Here is a 23296-nt window from a genome sequence, read left to right on the forward strand (position 1 = left end):
ATTAAAACTTACATGCATATTTATTAACCATAATATGTTGCATTTAACATGAATTATTTTATGTTATATTAATTACAGAATTTTGTACTCACCCTCATGACAGTAGCTGCTGGAAGTGTTGACCATTCCGCGCTATACAGTGTTCACACCATCGTTCAAAATCATGAGCTCCACTGCACTGATTTGTCTAATTGCGTCATTAATGTTATCTTTCAGTTGTTCAATTGTGCGAGGATTATTCGCATACACTCTGCTTTTTAGCGTTCCTGGTGTTGTGGAAAAGAAGGCCTGATGGCCTTCACTCCACCAGAATAAATAGGTAGATAAATAGACGGACAGACAGACGGACGGACGGACAGACAGACAGACAGAGGCAGATAGATAGATAGATAGATAGATAGATAGATAGATAGATAGATAGATAGATAGATAGATAGACAGACAGACAGACAGACAGACAGATAGATAGACAGACAGACAGACAGACAGGTAGGTAGGTCGGTGGACGGACGGACGGACGGACGGACGGAGGGAGGGAGGGAGGGATGGATGGATGGATGGATGGATGGATGGATGGATGGATGGATGGATGGATGGATGGATGGATGGATGGATGGATGGATGGATGGATGGATAGATAGATAGATAGATAGATAGATAGATAGATAGATAGATAGATAGATAGATAGATAGATAGATAGATAGATAGATAGATAGATAGATAGATAGATAGATAGATAGATAGATAGATAGATAGATAGATAGATAGATAGATAGATAGATACAGTTTTGCCTGACTCAGCTCCCCCAACTCGAGACAAATTCTATTTTACCGACGTCACTCCCATTGACGTAATGAAAGCCATCCGACGCATCAAGACAAAAGCCCAAGGGCCAGACAACATTAGCATATTACTCATACAGAAAATACAAGACATAGTAATACCTACAATTGCACACATATTCAATAGTTCCTTAATCACTTCAACTTTCCCTAAAATATGGAAGCAAGCTTTCGTTCTTCCTCTTCCAAAAGTCAAAGTTCCCACCGACCCGAACGACTATAGACCAATCAGTATCCTGCCAGCCATATCAAAAGCACTGGAAAGAATCGTACACAGACAAATTACTAACTACATGAACGAACACAAACTATTCGACAAGTATCAGTCAGGTTTCAGAGCTGGACACAACACAAGCACTGCTCTACTTAAAGTGACCGAAGACATTCGTGAAGCAATCGACTCTAATAAAGTAACAATACTAACACTTCTTGACCTTAGCAAAGCTTTCAACTCTGTAAATTTCGACCTGCTCACCCATAAATTGAGAAATCTGCATTTGTCAGAGACTGCTGTGAGTTGGTTCGAATCCTACTTACGGGAAAGACAACAATGTGTTGTATCCGGGAATCGAAGCTCTTCCTGGCTTAACATAACATCAGGTATACCACAGGGTTCGGTACTCGGACCATTGTTGTTCACAATATATGTCAGTGATATTACATCTCATGTAAGGCATTGTAACTATCACTTGTATGCTGACGACCTTCAATGCTACATCTCTTCCCGCTTAGATCGAATAAATGACGCTATAGATAAATTGAACGAAGACATTGACTCGATTGTGACATGGACAAAGAAATTCCATCTTAATATCAATCCTGGAAAGACACAAGCAATCATATTAGGACACAAACGGCAAACCGACGCTGTAAAGCACCTCGACATTTCCCCCGTTAAAGTAAGTACAGTGCATATCCCTTTCAGTTCTTCGGTAAAAAATCTTGGCATTCACATGGATAATAATCTCAATTGGGACATGCAAATCACAGAAACCTGCAGAAAAGTATATTCTATTATTCATGTGCTAAAAAGGATAAATGTTCATCTTCCCTCTTGCTTAAAAAAGTCCCTTGTGCAGACCCTTGTATTTCTCTATTTTGACTATGTTGACATTTAACTGACTGACCTTTCCAGCGACAACAAAATGAAACTTCAACGTGCTCATAATTTGTGTGTACGTTTTGTAAGCAATGTTCGTAAATATGATCATATTACCCCATCCCTGGAAGCAATAGGTTGGCTTAAACTAGATAAGAAAAGAAATTTACATTCACTTCTCTTTCTCTACGAAATCTTGAACTCTTCTATTCCTTCGTACCTGTCGTCTCGCTTCACTTACCTTTCTTCCCACCACAATCTGAACACACGCTCTCGCCATGAAACAATACTAACAATACCATCCCATCGCACCTCTTCATACTCATCCTCTTTCACAATAGCCCTGCCAAGACTCTGGAACTCGCTACCTGCTAGCATCAGGGACTGTCGAAATAAAATTCAATTCAAACGCAAACTTACTAGGCACTTGGTCAGTAATTGAGACTCGTTCAGACATGGTTTCTTGTAAATAGTTCTTTTAATCTACCACAAAATATCTCAATATCCGGTAATTTCATCACTATAGAATTTTGTTATTGTAGGTTTAATTTGTAATTTAGTAAATACAAAAATATTCTTTGTTCTTAACTTCTATGATAAAATGTCTAGCTTTCATTAATCAGGTATTCTTGTCGTACTTTAATTTTTATTGTAATTGTAATTGTAAATTTAATATTAATTGTAATCTTATTGTTCATGTTATAGTTGTAATCCCCTGGTAGAGGGGCAGAGAAGGCCTGACGGCCTTATCTCTACCAGGTTAAATAAATAAATCTAAAAAATCTAAAATAGATAGATAGATAGATAGATAGATAGATAGATAGATAGATAGATAGATAGATAGATAGATAGATAGATAGATAGATAGATAAATAGATAGATAGATAGATAGATAGACAGACAGACAGACAGACAGACAGACAGACAGATAGATAGATAAATAAGTAAGTAAGTAAATAAATAAATAAATAAATAAGTAAGTAAATAAATAAGTACATAATTAAATTAATAACGGTGTTAGATCTTGGGAGTGAGCTAGCTATAACCCCTCTACTGATAATTCTCCACCCAAAAATATCGCTGAGCTATGGCATAGATACGTCGGCACTATGAGCAGTCGCAGTATCCTGTTGAAAATACTCTGTTAACTGTTAATGATATGTAAGATCTTCACACAATGGTCCCAAAATAAGGTGTAGCCTATGTATCTTTCACTCTTCATTGTCTCTTCGTAGAAGAAAGCTTCAATAATTCTGTAAGCACTGCTGGCACGCCACATTCTTATTTTTTGTCCATGTTGTGGAACCTCGACCACATGTTTCTATTGTCCAGTGCCTGTTGTTACGCGATGACACATGTCCATAAACAAAAATCATGCTTCATCAGAAAAAAAATCAATCTGGAGTCAATTTCGTCATTATGGACTTTTTTCTACCATTCGGTTACAAAAATTAAGTCTTCTGTTACAATCAAGGGGTTGTAACTGCTTAATTACAGTTATTATGAAGCACTTTAATTGTAATTTTTTTTGTTTCTTGATCGACAGATGTTTTAGAAATTCCGGTCTCCTATGCTACACCTCTCAGAGACTTTTCAGGTGTATATTCCAAAGCAGTTCCAACTTCGTCAATTTTCTCTTCTGTAAGCACACGAGATTGTGATTTTTTTTTTTGACAATTACACAACCTATTTCAATAAATTTTTTCACTAATTGTTTTACTGCCCTCCTGGTAGGGTTGCCAGATCTCCAGATGCCGCCCGGAGTGCCCAGTTTTATGAATCCATCTCCAGCCGACAGGAAACCTTTGCCCGGGGAAATTGCGTTTGAGATGTTAATAATTAGCAATGCTGTAGTAAAAAGTCACTGGCCATCAAATGACTTTAAAAGTGAGCATCTGTGTCAGACTTACAATGACGCAAGCATATAACTTTAAAAATGAGCGTCTGTGGTAGTGTTGAAGTTTTTGGCGAGCTTCTCTTTTCACCAATCAGACACTAGTCTCTCACACTACACCATCATTCACCAACAATTAAAAATGACGTAAATATAAAACTAAAACAGATAATTTTGATATGATGATAATATATTTCAGACATATGACTTCAATCAAGAATTTTCAATTACCTTTTTTCATTAATAAAGTTTTGTAGTAGTATTTCAACGAAACCTGATTCATTCATTCATTCATTCATTCATTCATTCATTTTATTCCATAGATCTTACATGAGCAATGAAGCTTTAAGATGTGGAACAAGTAAAAAATTTACAATATTACAATTGAGGGGTTTGCCGGAAAAAGGGCGTATACGTCAATATGGTGAATTGAGATACAGGCAATCTAAGATTTTAAAACCACCTGAATAAAATGTTATACAGATAGTGAACAAAATTACATATTAAATTAAAAATCTTAGCTAGTATAAATGTTTTGTAGCATTTAGGCAATTTATATTATTAACTTTCCTTTTATTTGTACCATATACAACTTCGGTCTATACGCCCTTTATCCATATGATTTGCTTAGGGGATTTAATGTAGATTTCAGATTTAAATTTCACACGGAATTGAAACAAAGATACATTTTATGACATTTATTAACTAATTCTAAAGTAATTTACATTATTTCAGATATGCTAAGTAGACATTAAGTATGCAAAGCAAAATCTCTGAATATAACAGAAAAAGAAAATCTCCATTTTGTGTGAACATAAATAAATAAAATTTATTCTTTGTATAGTCCTGATAACAATAAGCCCAAAAATCTGAATATTGTAGCAAATCTCCTTATAGGACATAAAATATTTCCCTCTGAATCTATGAGTTTCATAAGTTTGTTTACTCTTAAAGCAAGGATAATAATGAACATAAAAAGCAGTCAAAGGAAACAACTGGACTGACTAAATTGAACTATATATATTTGCTTAGTCTCTACCAAGAGAAAACACACACAGTACAGTATGCGGTAACGCACAGCACTAGCTCTACCTGTATGACTAAATCGCGCACGCACGCACACAAGCAGCCCTGTCCTGCAGGTATGTGCAGTACAATCAAAACAAAATTTCGCTACTATAATTAGCGAATTATTCACTACATTTTAAACCGTTTTCCTGAAGAAGAGCGTAGAGGTCTATCCGCCTTTCTTCCGGCAAACCCCTGAATTACAATTTTTGCAAATTTTTATAGTTTTACAATTTAGTAATTTTCTACAATTTTTACAATTTTGTGCAATCTTTTATAATATTTTGGCGAGATGTAGTGAATGAGGTGAGGTCCGAGGATTCGCCAAAATATTACCCGGAATTTGCCTTTTGGTTGGGGAAAACCTCGGAAAAACCCAACCAGGTAATCAAATCAAAGGGGGCGTAACAATGGAACAATTTCAAAATTAAAATACAATATTCACTTCATTGATCGTTCAAAAATCAGTTCTTACAGCTTTATAGTGCAGGCAGTGCAGTCTGGTACGCGAAGTGCGGGATTTGGTGGGAGTGAATGTGCTCAACAGGACTGTTTTCAGATTTCCCGTCATATTCCAGTCCCTTCAATTAGTTGTTGAATGCCTTGTTAAAATGTGGCGTGCTTTGAAAATGTATTATTTCGCAAAAGGTGATTGGAAATTTGTATGAAGATGAAGTAAATGAACTTTCACTGTCAGTGGCAGAATGTTGTTGTTGTTTTCTAATGCCAGGCGTTTGACAATAAAGTCATTTGACCTCTTGAACTCCAATATTTTTCAAAGATATTATCATGACCAGCCACTGAAGCACAGATTTTGAGGTGTTCCGAATCCATTTCTTGGTTTGAGTTGCACAATGGGCAGTTAGGGGACTGATATATTCCAATTCTATGCAGGTGTTTGGCCAAACAATCATGGCCTGTTGCCAATCTAAATGTAGCTACAGACGATTTTCGTGGTAAATCGGGAATTAACTGTGGATTTTGATGCAGAGAGTTCCATTTTTTCCCTTGGGACTGAGTTATCAAATTTTGTTTGTTGAAGTCTAAGTATTTAGATTTAATAAATCTCTTCACAGAGTAATACGTAGATTTAGTAACAGGTCTGTAAGTAGCAGTGCTGCCCTTCTTTTCTAAAGCATCCGCATTCTCTTTTCCCAGGATTCCACAGTGGGATGGTATCCATTGGAACACAACTCTTTTATTGAGTGATAATAATTGAGAGAGCATTTTAGTTATTTCTGCTGTTTGAGATGAAGGTGCGTGTTTAAAGACGATTGATAGAATAGCTGCTTTGGAGTCCAACAATATAACTGCATTCCTAAATTTATTGATGTGGCATAGAAGATTCCTGAGACTTTCACTTATTGCAATGATTTCACCATCAAAACTTGTTGTTCCATATCCAAGAGATCTATAAAGTGAGAAGAGACAGCACGTAACACCTGCACCAGCACCTTGTTCTCTGGAGATCAAGGATCCATCGGTGTATAAATGAAGCCAGTTTTGTGGAGGGTACCTAATTTTAATTGTCTCTAAAGACAATTGTTTCAGTATTTCAGTGTTTACTTCTGATTTCAGTATTTATTCTGTTAAATTTAGATTATATTCTATATTTAATAGAGTTAAAGGGTTTAGTTTAATTTGTAAGTTTTCTTTTAAATTCGGGATATTGATTTTCTGTTTTAATTCTTGAACAATGGATATGAAACTTTTTCGAATTTTCAATCTTCAGAGAGGACTGTATGAATGCCAATTGTTTCCTGGTAATCTGATAAGTTTTTCATATTGAATCAGTGCTTTTTCTTCTATTGTCATTTTGATGCTGTTAATATTAGTGAGGAATCTCATAGAATCTATTGGCGTTGTTTTGATTCCACCAGTAATGAGTCTGAGAGCTTGGTTTTGAACATATTCTATGTCAGAATATGTGGCAGAATGTTTTCTGTATTTTGTTAATTGTGCATCTCAAAATTTCTGTAAGACGATTAAAATATTAGAATATGAGAAATATGCTTTCAACCGAGGCGTACAGAATCATGTTGGGAGTACAGACTCCAATAGAAAGTAGTAAAAAGTACTCATTTTTTCGGTTTTGAAGTGAATATGTCGCTTGAAAATGTCACAGAAGCAGAAAAGCAAACTGTAATGTAAGAGTTCACCACTGTGCATGACAGATTGTTGCAGTATCTAGCCAAGTGGTGCGATGTCAGTGACAATAACACATTTTCAATTATATTTGTTCTTGATCTATCTAGCCTGTCATTGTTCTCATTTAATGACTTTGTTCGTGTAGCAAAGAAATTGCAAATTACTTCCGAGTTCGACGGAAATAAACTCTACAATGAATGATCAATTTTAAAGGCTGTGATAACAACACTGATGCAAGACAAAGATAAAAATCAGTGTTGCAAACTTTGGGTATCTTTTTTCGAAAAAGCTACGGCCCCTAATATGTTAATAATAATGGGTCATGTGCTAGCAATTCGAGTAAGTAACGCGCATGTGCAAAGGGTGTTCAGTGTTATGAATGGTTTGTGGACAGATAACAGGAACAGAATGTCAACAGAACTAGTCAAAGCGGAAAATTTGTATTACAATGAACTTCAGTGTAAGCTGTCAGGAATTCTACAAAATAGCCTTGGAAAACAAGAGACTTCTAGAATCTGCAAGGAGCTCCAATAAATACAAATTTTAAGGTAGGTCTACGTCTATTCTTAATACAGTAAAGATTTAATTATTGCTGAATTTTTAACAATTTTATAACTTTTCTATGTGAGGCCGTGAAAAAATTAACTAATATGTATTTAAGAGAGCATGTTTTTCTGTGCCATGCCTAGAAGTTTCACCATCATTAGATTGTATGTGATGGAGAAATAAATTCCTAAACTTTGTAAATGTGACATTAAAATTAAGGAACTTGTTGAAAACTTTTTTTTTTTCTAGATTTCAAATATTAATTTATCCGTCAAATGAAATCTGCCATTGTTCAATTTTTAACCGAACCTTTTAACTTGCAATACAAAATGAAATATAATAAATTAATAATAACAATAATAATAACAACAATAATGATAATAATATAATGATAATAAAATGATAATGATAATAATAATAATAATAATAATAATAATAATCTATAATAATAACAAATCTGTAGCCGAAATTTTTCTGGTAATTTTCGATTTTCCAAAAATAATTGGTCCTAACATATATAATTAACCACCCTGAAACCCAAAATCGCAATTTTGAAATTTTTGTTTGCATGTCTGTCTGTATGTTTGTTACCATTTCACGCGATAATGGCTGAACCGATTTAAATGAAAATTGGAATATAAATTAAGTCCGTTGTAACTTAGATTTTAGGCTATATGGCATTCAAAATACTTTATCTAAAAGGGGGGTTATAAGGAGGCATGAATTAAATAAATCGAAGTATCTCGCTTATTATTGATTTTTGTGAAAAATGTTACATAACAAACATTCCTTTAAAAATGATTTCCGATAAGTTTTATTCTTCACAAAATTTTGATAGGACTGATATTTAATGAGATAAATGAGTTCTAAAATTAAAATAACGCCATCTAAGACGGTGCAATGAATTAAGAACAAATGACTTCGTCTGTAAGGGGCCTTTGACAACAACAATCGAAACACGGGCCTTGGACATCAACAATCAAAAGCTATTAAACATAGCCTACAGAGCATGTTTCTGTGTTTGTATGAAGCAATATCAGAAGCTAAATTAACCGATTTGTATAATTAATTATTATTTCACCATTGGAAAGTGTAGTTTCTCTAGATGGACATAATGCTATAATGTAATTACAGTAACGTCTGAGTAAATCGAGGACAGGTAAGATTAAAATAGCTTCTTATGCACAGAAAATTTGATAGGCTATTTTGTACATTCGTTTTTTGTATTTCTTAAAATAATATTTATGTACATTCATTTTAATCTCAGAGAATTAACGAACAACGAGAGTGTATTGATTTGATATGCAGTAATAGTACATTAGCTTAGCAATCCATTATTTTATAATTCAAATTTTAACTATGCTCAATTGAATCGTGTTAAAATACATAAAATATATATACAATAAATGCAATGCAAAAAAAATTGGGTAATGAGCGAAGCAGATTATCTTGCGCTGTTGTAAAAGTTGTTCCCTGGATCAAATGTCGTATTTTAATTATGTAATTACCAGGGAACGGATTTATATGGACTAAAAATATATGAAATATGTAAATATATATGTAGTTATTTTTACCAAAATATGGAATTAAATATGGATTTTTACCAAAATATGGAATTAAATATGGACTTAAAATTATAAAAAAATGACTATGTACGTTAAATATTGGTACATTTTAATCAAACTAAACAAAAAATATAATGGACGTACCTTATCTTCCAATGTAGTTTCAACAAAACACAATTTTTATTGTCTGTTACCATAACAATAGGTTACAAACATTTCTTTCAAGTGCTGAAAAGTGAATCTTCTTCTATTGTCTCTGAGGATAGATTTATACTGACTAAAAGAGCGTTCGACGTCACAAGAAGTAACTGGTACATAATTCAATTTCACAATGTCTGCTGGGGATAAGTCCAAGTTAATCTTCACTGTTGATTCATCACTCATCACAGCAACAACCTTTTGTAGTTCTTCATATCCAGGGTTTTTTGAAAGTACAGTGTCCACCTTAGCTCTTACTGCATCTGCAACTTTACCTCTACCACGATTCAGTTGTTCCACAGTACTATTTATAATTTCAAAACTTTCAGATAGTGAAAGGTGCCTATTTTGGAGACTTTTGAGCGTTTTTATGATGCATGAAAATGTATGCTGAATGTGAGCTAAGTCATTCTTCACACTTATGTCACAGGTAACTGTTTTCGCAGTATCAATTGAGACTGCATCTTCAGAGTCCAATGCAAGGAGAACATTGTTAATAGAGTCTATATGTTCGGCATAATATTCAACTGCTTCTAGCCATGTACCCCATCTAGTTAAAATTGGCTTTGGTGGCAATGGAATTTCAGGGTACATTTCTTTCAACACGTTAACTCTACTGGGAGCTTTGAGAAATACTTTTTTCACTGATGAAATCAACAAATCTACTTTAGGGAAATTGTCTCTGACCACTTCTGCCACACGATGAAATGCATGCGCCACACAAGTAAAATGAGTCAATTTAGGATATACAACAGATAATGCTTGTCCAGCTTTGACCATATAAGGGGCAGCATCGCTAATAAAGAATAACACATTATCGTACATAATACCCTTTGGCCACAGGATACCCATAGCTTCGTTGAACAGTTTAACTATAGTTTTGTTATTGCACTTTTCTAGAACATCACAATGTAAAAGAATTCGTTCAGAATATTGTTCACTTAACAAACCGATAACTACATTACCAACAAGTCTACCTTCTTTGTCGGGAGTCTCATCAATGGAAACCCAAATTGAACTATCTTTAATTTCATCTCTTATCTTCTGTATTGTCTCATCGTAGATGGATGGAGCATACGTCTTCCTAAGTGTTGACTCATCCAGGATTGTATGTTGAGTATATTTTTCAAGGAATTCCCTGAAGACCTTATTCTTTAGTTTGTAGAGAGGAATATCAGCAGAGATGAGAGAACGGCACAGGTCGATGTTAAACTCAGATCTTACATTCGATGTTGTTGGTTGTGTTAAAAACAATTGTCTCTGCTTGGAATTTAGTTGTTTGTTGGCCTGATGTTTACTAGTTGTAATGTGTTGTTGCACCAGGAACTTTTGTGTAGATGATACTGCACACTGACACAAATTACAAAATAATATTTTATTGTCAGTTGATAAACCATCTTCTTTAAATTCTGAAATGTAACTTGTTAGTTTTGATTTTAAATTGACTGAATGACGTACTTTTGGCATATTTACCGTCTTTATAGTATGATTTACAAAACTGAACCTATGTGTACTCTGACTGGCATTTAACTGTTGAGCTGCACAACTGAAGTCTGTTAAAAATTTTAAATTAAATTAATACAGTTTTGTAACTTACTTTCCCATTGTTGATAGGACTGCTAATTTTCAAATAACTCTGATGTTAAAGGGATTACTGAACATGTGTTTAAATCTCTATTGTTGAAATGTATTTTTAAAAGTTAATGGAATTTTGTTTTGTTTTATTGTTAAACCTAATATAATATGGACTGTTTTATATGAAATATGGAAAATATATGGAAATTAACGAAAATATGTACTAAACTCTAAAATATGGAAAAATATGGAAAATAAAAGTAGGATTTTTCAACCCTACACATTGTGAAACATAAAGATAATGCAAAATATAAATTATATTAGCTTTATAAGTAAATATGTATTTACATATAAATCCTTTCCCTGGTAATTACTTTATATTTATTTCTAACAGGTGCAGCGGAGCGCACGGGTACGGCTAGTAATAATAATAATAATAATAATAATAATAATAATAATAATAATAATAATAATACTAATACGCTCAGTAATAGTAATAATGACAATTAATTTTATAGACTTTTCGTCAATCTCCGGGTTTGGGGATAGTTCAACCTGACAACACTATCTCCTGGTCGGAACTGGACGGCCTGGAAAATGATTTCTAAATTTTCGCCTTGTTTTGACATACGATATTTTTTTTCGTATAATAAGCTTTCACAACATACGTTGAAGTAGAGAATATCTCACCATTACGCAATCTCCACGTGGTAACTATGGCACAACACAACATGAGTCCTCTCTATGTATTCCGACTCAGACTGACTACCCATTGAAAAGTTATGTTAGGTACTGAACACTAAGAGAGGGGAGCTGGCTGGCCGGCAGTTGCTTAACCACTACTGCTGCCTAGCAACCGATGAATAAACCGGTACTGAACGCTGGAATGCTCTGTACCTTCAATCGATTTATTTTCTTCTATTTGGTTATTTTACGACTCTGTATCAACGTCTAGGTTATTTAGCGTCTGAATGAAATGAAGGTGATAATGCCGGTGAAAGGAGTCTGGGGTCCAGCACCCAAAGTTACCCAGCATTTGCTCATATTGGGTTGAGGGAAAACCCCGGAAAAAAACCTCAATCAGGTAACTTGCCCCGACCGGGATTCGAACCCGGGCCATCTCGCTTCGCGGCCAGACGCGCTGACCGTTACTCCACAGGTGTGGACCCCCTCTATTGATGAATGAGGTGTACTCAAATACATAATATTACTACTGTACTATCAACTCCAATTAAATATCTGGTTTTACTTAGTTGTACATTTTTCCTTAATATCACTCATAGCAAACAAGTATCAACTAAGAAAACATTATATGAAAAGAAGCTGGTAAACACTCGATGTAAGTTATCAACATAATAACACAGGAATATTCATAATTTTCTATAATGCATAACTGTTAATAACAGTTTTATTTTATATTTTTTTTATTAATTTCATTTCTCCCAACAGAGGCCCTGTCATGATTTGTTCTTCTAGATTGAAAGTAATGACTAAAAGGTGCATCAAGAGCTCTAGCTATTTGCGTCGTTTATCTTATTCAGAACTATCAGTTAACATCTAAGATAAAATAACACATTTAATACAAGAACACTTAAAAATATGGAAGAACGAAAAAACAAAAGCAACACGTAATTTTAGCCTTGTGTAACATTATGACTCATGTTTAGGCTACACTACAGACGTGTTGCAATTTGAAAAATATATAGACCCAAGAGACGATTTACGAACAGTGCATACACAATACTTCATTAATGAGAAATCATATCAAGAACACAGCATATAGGAAAGAAGTTGTGAAAACGAGTCCCTGGGCACTACATTGTTAGCACTTCTTCTGTGAACATGTCCCTGAGGAAGTATACTGGACCTAACGTTAGAGCGACCGTTAATGGAATACGGAACTACATGTTGGGATCCCTATGGAACATATCAGGTAAATTCCTTAGAAAGAACCCAGTATAGGGCAGCTAAATTTGTTAAAGGTAAAAGAGAAGATGAAACAATACGATAAAAGAACTTAAATGGGAAACTTTGGAAAGCAGACGTAGGAATACTAGAATAACATCATTGTATTGAGCACATCTAGGTCAGAAAGCATGGGTAGACATAACGGCTCGGTTAGAAAAGCCAACATACTATGGTAGGAACGATCATGATTTTAAAATCAAATGTAGGAAACAGAAAACGGATGTAGGTAAATTCTCATTTTTAAATAGAACTATAAATGATTGGAATGATCTACCTGCAGCGGTCTTTGAGGGCTGTCCTTCCTTAAGGAGATTCAAGACTAACTTAAAAAGTTGTGTATAAAGTGTAAATTAAAATTAAGGTGATATTTAACATTTAATTTTTTAAGGTGACACGTAATTATTTAGCCTGACGAGTTCCTCCCTTGGTTTGAATTGTAAATTACTTAAAAATAGCGTGTAAGAGGATCTTAGACTAGAAATGTTTAGCTTAAATGTAGTTCTGTTTATAAGTATGCATAAGGGTGTAAGTATTTGTCTTATTTTAGCTGTTGTATCAATGAAGCGAGGTGAGTCAATGAAGTTATGGTTTTACAGTGCAGTGAATAGTTCCGATCTGTAATCATTTATAGTGTAAATGAAATGTGTTCGATAATAGTGTCAATGAAATGTGTTCTATAGTGTCAATGAAATGCGTCATAGCGTCACTGCAGTGAGTGAGATGAGAGTAAAGTGAAAGACTGTTACCAGTACCAATGTGGAACTTATGTAGAGCCTATACAGTATATATGTAGGTTGTATTGTAAAATTAGGTTCACTTAATAATTACGTTATTTTATGTATTATTATTAATTGTAATTATTGTGTTCAATTCTATTGTGTATTCTTATTGCACTGTGTATATAATTGTACTGTGTATTGTAATTTTATTGTGTATTGTTTATATTGTGTATACCACTGCCACCGGGTGCTTGCCCACTTGCAGTGTAAATAAATACATATATACATACAGAGCTCAATGTGTGTATAAGGGTAGTTGAAATAACGAAGTAAATGAATAAATTTTTACATACAAAATATTAATGGCTTCGTCATATCCTGAAATCCCTGTGGGTTCAGTTATATAGTAACTGTCTGTGACGAAATGTATACAACATTAATACTGGAAGAATAATCGGCGAATCCCATGGACTTTACTTACCTCAGCTTTACACTTTGCTGTCACAAAATCAGTTGGCACTGCAGTTTCCTCAACTTTAATATCTGATGTGAGATCATAGCTGTCGTTCACGCATTCCGTCTTTATTCCAGCCACGTAGAGATCCAATAAATTCCCTTCCTGCAGGAAAAAATCACAATGCGTATGTAACATATAACAGCTTGTAAAAATGTGGTTCCAAATGCTACATGCTGCAGTCTGGTCCTCATACTGGGTTGATTGTTAATTAAGGCACATGTGAAATACAGTATCATGAAAATAATGGATAGAAAATAAGAACAAGATATTAACAGCCTGGGTCATTTGCAAAATTTGTATAACAAATGGACGATTGAGAACGTCAAAATTAAAGTACTATTTAGTGCATATTCTGCATGTATTAATATAGTACAATGTCTCTGCCTTAGTAATCAACCACTGTACACTCACCTTGCTTTACAGCACTGTTTTGAATGATGTAACAGACATGACATGGAGAAACAGATCTGACAGGTAACAGACTTGACAAAGCAAACAAGCATGTGCTAACCTAAAATTTTTTTGCCTAAAAATCTTCAAAATAGCAACTTAACTACTGCACACGTGCACTATTATGTCCTCTTGATCTTGACTTTATATGTTGTTATTTGTGGAAAAACACAACACAAACAGATCTGACAGAGTAAAAATGCACGCTTAGACTAAAACATAAAGCTAGAGTTTGACACACAATCTCGCAAAATCAAAATGGGTGAACATAGCAGTACAATCAAAATGACTCTTTGTGCATCATCTTGGCTTGTGCTGACATCTGTGGGATTTCTTTTTCAACTGTGTATTCATAGGAACAGAATGGTGTAACAGACCTGACTGACTTACTGGACTAGAGTAATAATGCAATAATATTTAAGGAAATATAAACTCAGACATAGATGAATAATCTTAGTATATTGAATAAATTAAACAGTCTGTGGTTATCTAGTATTACATTTATAGCATTAACGTTTTCAGTACATGTGTACCATTTTCAAATGCGAATGCCTGTTACATTTAAATAGGTCTGCTTAACTGTGGGATTGGAACATTCATGAACATTATGGATGCTGGTAATAAAACTACATAAAACACTACTTGAGGATAAAATATATAAAATACATATGTTAAAAATAGTTCACGTGATCACTTTGATGACATGTTGTTAGAGTGGTCTTCTCTTAATGTGGATCATCGTGGTTAATATTATAAAATGTTCAATAGAATGGTAAAAATTAAAATTAACTTGCACTGATAATCACTATAAAACACTGTAACCTTGTTGAGTGGTATGCTACATGTATCACTATCTCCCATACGTACGTACGACATATCTAATGCGAAATAGTGTAACATATAGCATATATGAACATAAATGAACATTAATACTACTCAACAAGACTACAGTGTTTTATAGTGATTATCAGTGCAAGTTAATTTTAATATTTACCATTCTATTGGACATTTTATAATATTGACCACGATGATCCAAATTAAGAGAAGACTACTCTAACAACATGTCATCAAAGTGATCACGTGAACTATTGTTAACATATGTATTTTATATATTTTATCCTCAAGTAGTGTTTTATGTAGTTTTATTAACAGCATCCATAATGTTCATGAATGTTCCAATCCCACAGTCAAGCAGACCTATTTAAATGTAACAGGCATTCGCATTTGAAAATGGTACACATGTACTGAAAACATTAATGCTATAAATGTAATACTAGATAACCACAGACTGTTCAATTTATTCAATATACTAAGATTATAACTTGCTTATCGGAACTTCTTACATAATGAAAATAGATTAATAAGTTTTGATAATATCAATTGTTTCCTTGATTTTTTTCTCAATTACATTATTAAACAAACCTTTATCTGGACATAATCATGCTCCATTTTAAATACTTAACTAGTATGGACAAAGCATTTTAGCTGTTACTATGACAATTTTATTTCATTCTCGTAAAATATTTCGCATGAAGGACCTAATTCTTTTGACGTTTACTACATTAGTATTGAAACTACTCACTGTTAGGAATTTATAACTCTATCGTTATAAATGCAATAATGGGAAGGGTAAGAATTGATGGACGTCATTTGTTATACAAATTCTGCAAATGACCCAGCAACATACGATAGAAAAAGTAAAAATATATCGGAATTACATGCCTAGAGTACGACTAATAACTGAAGAGTAAGGAAAACCACTGTACTAAGTACGTACAAACCTCCCCTGAATGGAAATATCTCGAGATACATTCTGAAACACGTTTTCATAAAATAAAAATGCCCCCCCCTCGCTGATTTTTATGGTCGTAAAGTCTTTATAACAATTTGAAATTACTGCCTACTTCAATAAAAGCTCACCCATTTCTCACTATGCAATAACATACTTTCGCCTTTATTTCTGTTACAGAAAAGGATAGCTAACACACGTTATAATCCTCACTAAGCATGTTGGCTAATATAAACTGCATTAAGATCGCTGATGTTGACTAAGAAATATAAAGTGGGAACAGTTTTTGAAGACATACATTACTTCAGCTTGAAGATAATTTCATCTTTTATTCAATTCAATGCTCTCAGTGTCGTTCATTAACAGAAAGTATTGAATAAAGATATCAAGAATGACAAGAGTGACATAGCTGATTTTTCTGTTATAAATACATTAAGCTGCAACTATATCAGCCCCACCCATTTCTATATGGCGGATATCCCATATCTACAAGTACAACTTTAAGGGCCGATATTGTAAACTCTGTCTAAACTTTATGTTGAGTTTACTATGAAGTTTTTGGTTATGTTTCGTATTATAAACCTTAAGAACCAGTTAATCTTGATCGCCAGTTCTCTACTGTTTAAATTGCATTTCAAGGCTTCTTCATTTTTCTCGATTCTTTTTGCTTCCTCCTTGTTATAAGCATAGCTATTGATATATCTTCAATGAAAGACATTTTGTTTACTTTAGTCCAATTCGATAGTCATTTAATTCAATGTTTGCATAATTGTCTGCTTCCTTATTATATAGTCTGCAAATGCGAACACTTTTGTAAGTTTTGTAAAATCTCAGTTGAGTAGTAGAGAATTGTACAATATATTCCAAAGATCAGGTCAAGAGCTTGATCCTTGTGGACAACCTTTTGTAACTTTTCTTTCTGTTCTATTACAACTGATGGATGTGAAAGCTAATCTAGTCTTGTGTGAGCAGATACAGTTTTTAGGACAATTACCGTCTTTCAAGTTCTTCAATTTAGCCGGCCACCACCGTGCTGCATCAGACGCCCCTCTAACATCTACGCTTATCATAGCGATCACGTTTCCTTTTGTTATTTCAAGTTCTATGAAATTTTATTGCTGCATAGGTTGTGTTCTTCTGTGGAGTAAACCCGAAATGGTGATAATTGAAAAGTTCATCTGTATACATATGATGCTACTTTTCAAATTTTTGGGAAGATCCCTCTTTTAAGACATTGCATATATATATATATATATATATATATATATATATATATATATATATATATATATATATATAGCTGAAATGAGGTTGTGTTATTGTTTGATAACTGTTGAATAACGAGAGCATCTATTGTATCATTTGAGAGTACGATAATTGCCCTGGCATTTCCATTGCCAGTGGTGAATATTCTGTACCGTTGATTAAGGTATATGGAAGGTTTCTGAACTAAAGTTATGTCTGTTTTATTTGTTTCGGTAATTTTGAAGATACAATGAAAATATATGTCATTGATGACGTCACAAAGTAGTTATAATATGTTTTTTTAATTGACAGTTTTATTATACATTATAGAATTAATGCCATTAAAATAAGTATTAATGCCATTAAAATAAGTTTATATAATATTTAGTAAGCTATAACATACATAGAATGTGACATAAAAGTTATATACATATATCTCCAGGTTTGTAACTAGCATACTATCAGTAATATAATTTTTGCCTTCACATTACGTGTTATGTGCTCCTTTTTTACTTCTTCGTAAATTTTTAAGAGCCAATAATGGACGCTGGTTTAAACTGAGTTTTAAATTAACCTTCAATCAAGGAGCTTTACATAAATTCTCTTAATTTGTTAATGTCATATACGTTTTAAAGAATATGATATACAAGATCAGAAACTTGAATTTACCTAGAACAGGGCCGCTCATGCATAACTCTCAAATACATGTGTCAGGTTAGATATAACTCCAGTGTAGCACATCGTAACAATCTCAGATGAGCCCTTGTCAATGTGTAAGTCACCTGTTACTAAAATAGGATGCATTTTACGATATCCTCTGTAGAAAACATGACTAAATTGTAATGTGTAGTAGTTAGTTGGAACTAGCAGACGTAATGTCTAATGTTCCATATCTCTCACTTCGCTGGTCAGGGAGCAGTTTCATAAACTCACTAACAGTATTAATTAATGTTACTGCACCTATAAAAATTTATTAGTTTATTAGTGAGCGCATTCTATGTGAAGTTAAGTCGAGGATGTTTATGTGTCATAAATAATGGTTACAGTATGTTTACATCATTTCTAGTCAGCTTTGAGAAACGACTTCATGTTATATCTGACAAGCATTAAGGGATATTGGTCCTCCACAGCTTTTTATGATAGATCAAAGTTGTAGCAGTGTGAGACATTTTACATTTCGATGTACTTTCACAGTTAACAATTATGAAAGTTGAATGAAATAAATGTGTTTAATAGCAGACGACAACAGATCACTATTTTACAATGTAAAATGCAGATTATGAGAGAACAATTTTGTAGCAGAAAATTAAACTGACCTAAGGCTCCAGGTACAGGCCCATGAAGGTAACAGTCCACCCTAGACAAATTTAGTTGTGCTCCTGAATATCGTAATAATTGTGTACAAATGTTCCTGGAGACAGTCAGAAACATGAAATCAGATGCGTTCAAATAAATTTGATGCATTCTAGAGCAGCAACAGACGATCTATTCAAACAAAGGTAATTTTTAAGATACGATGGAGTGGTATGATGTCATTGATGACGTCACTACTACCGAAATATGAGTATATTTAATTAAAATTATTCTTTTATCTCCTCTCTCTCTTCCTTTTCTATGTACTTTCTTTCCTTTATTCCTACCTTTCTCTTTCTCTTCTTCGTCTTTACATATCTTATGTATCACCAATTACACTCTAATTATATATATTACGTATCAGCTACATTACATTTTATTTACTAACCACTGCCGATGTTGGGATTTGATCCTAGAACCTTTACATATCGCTATTTGTCCGACACTTAACTATTAAGCCAAGAAGACAAGTTACAAATCAACAGTCAAAATCATCTATCTGTAGAATTATAACGACTATTTCTATGATAATAGTCTGTGAACAAGACAATAGATTCCAGTATATGTAGTACCAAATACGTCGAGAGCTTATAAATTCCTACTCATTGATAGTAGTGTCACTAGCAGACATGAATAGGTACTTGCAGTATGGAAGCCAATGTAGTAGTAAAGCTGTGCAACCCATAGAACATTAACACACATTAACATGGATAGATATTTTATCATCACTAGAAAGTATAGAAAAAAGTGTTCAGTTTTGTAGAGAATATAACTTATTTCCATCAGAAAAACCAAAGAATTGTGTACCTTGTTGTTATGTTTTATTTAACGACGCTCGCAACTGCAGAGGTTATATCAGCGTCGCCGGATGTGCCGGAATTTTGTCCCGCAGGAGTTCTTTTACATGCCAGTAAATCTACTGACATGAGCCTGTCGCATTTAAGCACACTTAAATGCCATCGACCTGGCCCGGGATCGAACCCGCAACATTGGGCATAGAAGGCCAGCGCTATACCAACTCGCCAACCAGGTCGACTTGTGTACCTTATGAAAAACAATTGAAAGTTAAAACTTACAAACTGCTGTAAAAAGTGAATTTTTCTTTCGAATTACAGTGCCATAACTGCAACAAAAAGACTGCTATTACAAAAAATACTTGGTTTGAAAACTGTAAATTTTTCCAAATTTTACCGACTTTCTTGCAAGACATTGCCAAAGTATACCCAGGATATGGCAAGCAGAAGTTAAGTCAAATAGCGTATAATGCTCAAGGAATAGTCGAAATGCAATGGCGAGTAGCCTACATGTCGGGTATGGAAATTACAACCAGTGATTTTCAATGTACCTCTGATAAGGGCTTCTCAGCTGTATCAGTTTCATCACTATACTGGATAGCCAACGGGTCGACCTCAGGTTCCTTCTTGATCACATCCATCACAACTGAAACAGACATTTAAGTGTTGATATATCTGCGGAATGTAAGCTGCTGAAAGAGGCTTATTCTCAGTGGTTACATTATCTATTTAGGCCTACAATATATTATTTTGCTCTAACTTTCCAATTTGCTCTGAACTCATTACATCCCATACAAAATTATATTAAAAAAAAACCTTCAGTATGTGTATGTGAGTGTGAATTCGAATACAGAACACGACTCCAGTCCTGTTTACGCCAGTCATGTCAGTATGAGTCTGAGGCACCGGCCCTCTTGCCCTTTTACACCAGAAGAGGAGTGGAAGCAGTGAATAAGTACACACAAGTTGATACGAATCATTATCATTCACAGCACCTACTGAAAACAACACGATGCCACGTGTTAGTGAGATCATGTCTATTATGTTTCTTTAATTATCCTATCTTAAAATGTGTAATTTATTTTGTCGGAGTGATGGGTACAATTAATTAATGCTTTTTTATATTTATTCGTTTATTTACGGGAAGCTGATCCATTTTTGTTCAACATTCGATTAAATTACCTCACGCATATCAGTGTAGTTATGAACATTATTGACACTCAAATCGCACTATTAGCTCTAGTATCTTAGCATAAAGATTATTAATTGTCAGAAATCGCACTACTAGTTCTAGAATCTTAGCATGAAGAATGGTTATTCAAGCTTTCAAACCGCAATTACGATGGAGAGGCATAATGTATAAAGTTAAAAAAACACATGGTCTGTTTGAAATTTAATGTACAGTGACATTACGACGTATATAATTCCCTTGAATATAAAAACGTTGCGGAATATGATAGAATGAAAATTACTTAGGGTTATAAAGAAACATTTGAAACTACAAGGAAAGGTAGCAAAAAGTTACCACACTATGCATGGGATATCAGGGAAAAGATTGCCTGCAATGTGATGCTCGAATCACCAGTAAGCTGTAGCAGAGTGGACGAGCGTTAAGTTCCATTAGGAAAGGCCTGAATTATTAGTTAAGAGTTACCGAATGACTGAAGTTAGTTAGTAGGGTTTAAAAAAACAGGGCGCGTCAGCTACTATGGCTATTTGCGCCCTTATCTAAAATCTTTCACTAAACACGAACACAATACAATAACCAGAATGCTTAAAAGACCTAAAAAGCGTTATCACGGTTAAAACCTGGCAAACAAATGCAGTTTCAACAAGGTGATGCATAAAAACCATACAAATGAGCAGTTCTCAGACCCTAAGTAGTATTTAAAAAGAAGCAACAAAACAATAAAACAGATGCCACCAGAATTAAATTACGGATGTAAAAGGTCCGAATGTCAACTTTGTTAAAATCATATACTAAAAAATGTAACCTCCAGATGTAAAGAGTCCAGAGGATAAGTAAAACGGGTCATTAAAAAACTACATCACCCTGTGAAGTCCTGTATTCGATAAAAATCTCAGAACTGCATTTGTACAATTAAAATCATTTCCAAGAGCGTCACAGAGTCGGCTGAATTCCATACTGCCGACGGACACGGTCGTATTTTCTACACTGTAATAAAAAATGTTCCATGGTCAGTGGAACACGGCATAGATCACACTCCGGCTGAGGCTCACCACATAGGAAATGGCCAACCGAATGAATGAATGAATGAATGAAAGAAGTTTAAAACAGATGTAGATCTTATCTTTCATCAAAGCAGCTGTTGAAAATCATGTCCAGCATTGTGTTAAAAATTTCAAAACACTTGTTGTATCTCCGTCTCTGAAATTTCAGATATCACTCGTCTGATTTCATTCTCTAGGGCTTCAAGAGTATGTGGATTGTTCTTGTACACTTTCTGCTCTAAAGTTGCCCACAAATAAAAATCAGAGGCACTTAAATCGGGGGAAAAGGGGGGACAAAGTCCACGACTAATTATTTGCTCATCGAACACTTATTGTAATGTACGCATTGAATGCTGAGCTGTGTGAGCAGTGGCGTTATCCTGTTGGAAGTAGACATACTGCTTTTCTTCTTCAGTCAACATTTCAAAAAATGGCTGCAGTATGTTTTGCATATAACGTATCGAGTTAACGGTATCATAAAAGAAAATAGAACTTACGATTCTGCGTGCATTAATGCCAAACCAAGCACCGACTTTCTGATCGTAAAGAGAGCTTTCATGCTCTACATGAGGATTGTCAGTATCCCAATACCTTGAATTCTGAGAATTCACATAGGCTACCCACTAAAACGGAAACAAGCTTCGTCCGTCATAATTAAAAGAGAAGGATCGACAACACCATGACGGACAGATTGCAGCATCCACTGATAGAAATTTACGCGAGCTGCTGGATCCTGTTATGTTAAGTGATGAACCGCTGACACTTTGTAAGAATGAAAGCTTAGCATTTTTAGTCCTGTAATGCCGATCTTTGTGAAATACCATATTCCTGCTCCAGTCGGAGTGAAGATTTCATCGGGTTGGTTTCTAGTATTGCTTGAATATATATATTTTTAGTTGGTTATTTAACGACGCTGTATCAACTACGAGGTTATTTAGCGTCGATGAGATTGGTGATAGCGAGATGGTATTTGGCGAGATGGGGCCGAGGATTCGCCATAGATTACCTGGCATTCACCTTACGGTTGGGGAAAACCTCGGAAAAACCCAACCAGGTAATCAGCCCAAGCGGGGATCGAACCCTCGCCCGAGCGCAACTTCAGACCGGCAGGCAAGCGCCTTAACCGACTGAGCCACACCGGTGGCTGCTTGAATATCTGCAAGCTTCTTCTCTGTTAATACCCTCTTCTGTGGTTCTCTCCTTTTGTTTAAAACAAACCCTGTTTCTGGCCATTTTCTGAATAACCTGCACTTACAGACTAAAAACTTGTAGTGTCATATGATTCCTTCTCT

The 23296-nt window shown here is 34.5% G+C and overlaps 1 protein-coding gene across 1 annotated transcript in view; it reads right to left on the reverse strand.

The window, feature by feature from the left end:
* Nucleotides 1-23296, reverse strand: part of LOC138692567 (zinc finger protein 235-like) — a 33430-nt gene that overhangs the window by 7765 nt on the left and 2369 nt on the right. Inside the window, exons 2-3 of the mRNA XM_069815546.1 lie at nucleotides 20324-20418; nucleotides 14106-14243 (exon numbers count right to left, since the gene is read on the reverse strand). Of these exons, the coding sequence (XP_069671647.1) occupies nucleotides 14106-14243; nucleotides 20324-20413 (228 nt within the window). The 5' untranslated portion in view covers nucleotides 20414-20418. The remainder of the gene's footprint in view (nucleotides 1-14105; nucleotides 14244-20323; nucleotides 20419-23296) is intronic.

This window comes from Periplaneta americana, chromosome 17, assembly GCF_040183065.1.
Source record: "Periplaneta americana isolate PAMFEO1 chromosome 17, P.americana_PAMFEO1_priV1, whole genome shotgun sequence".
NCBI lineage: Eukaryota > Metazoa > Arthropoda > Insecta > Blattodea > Blattidae > Periplaneta > Periplaneta americana.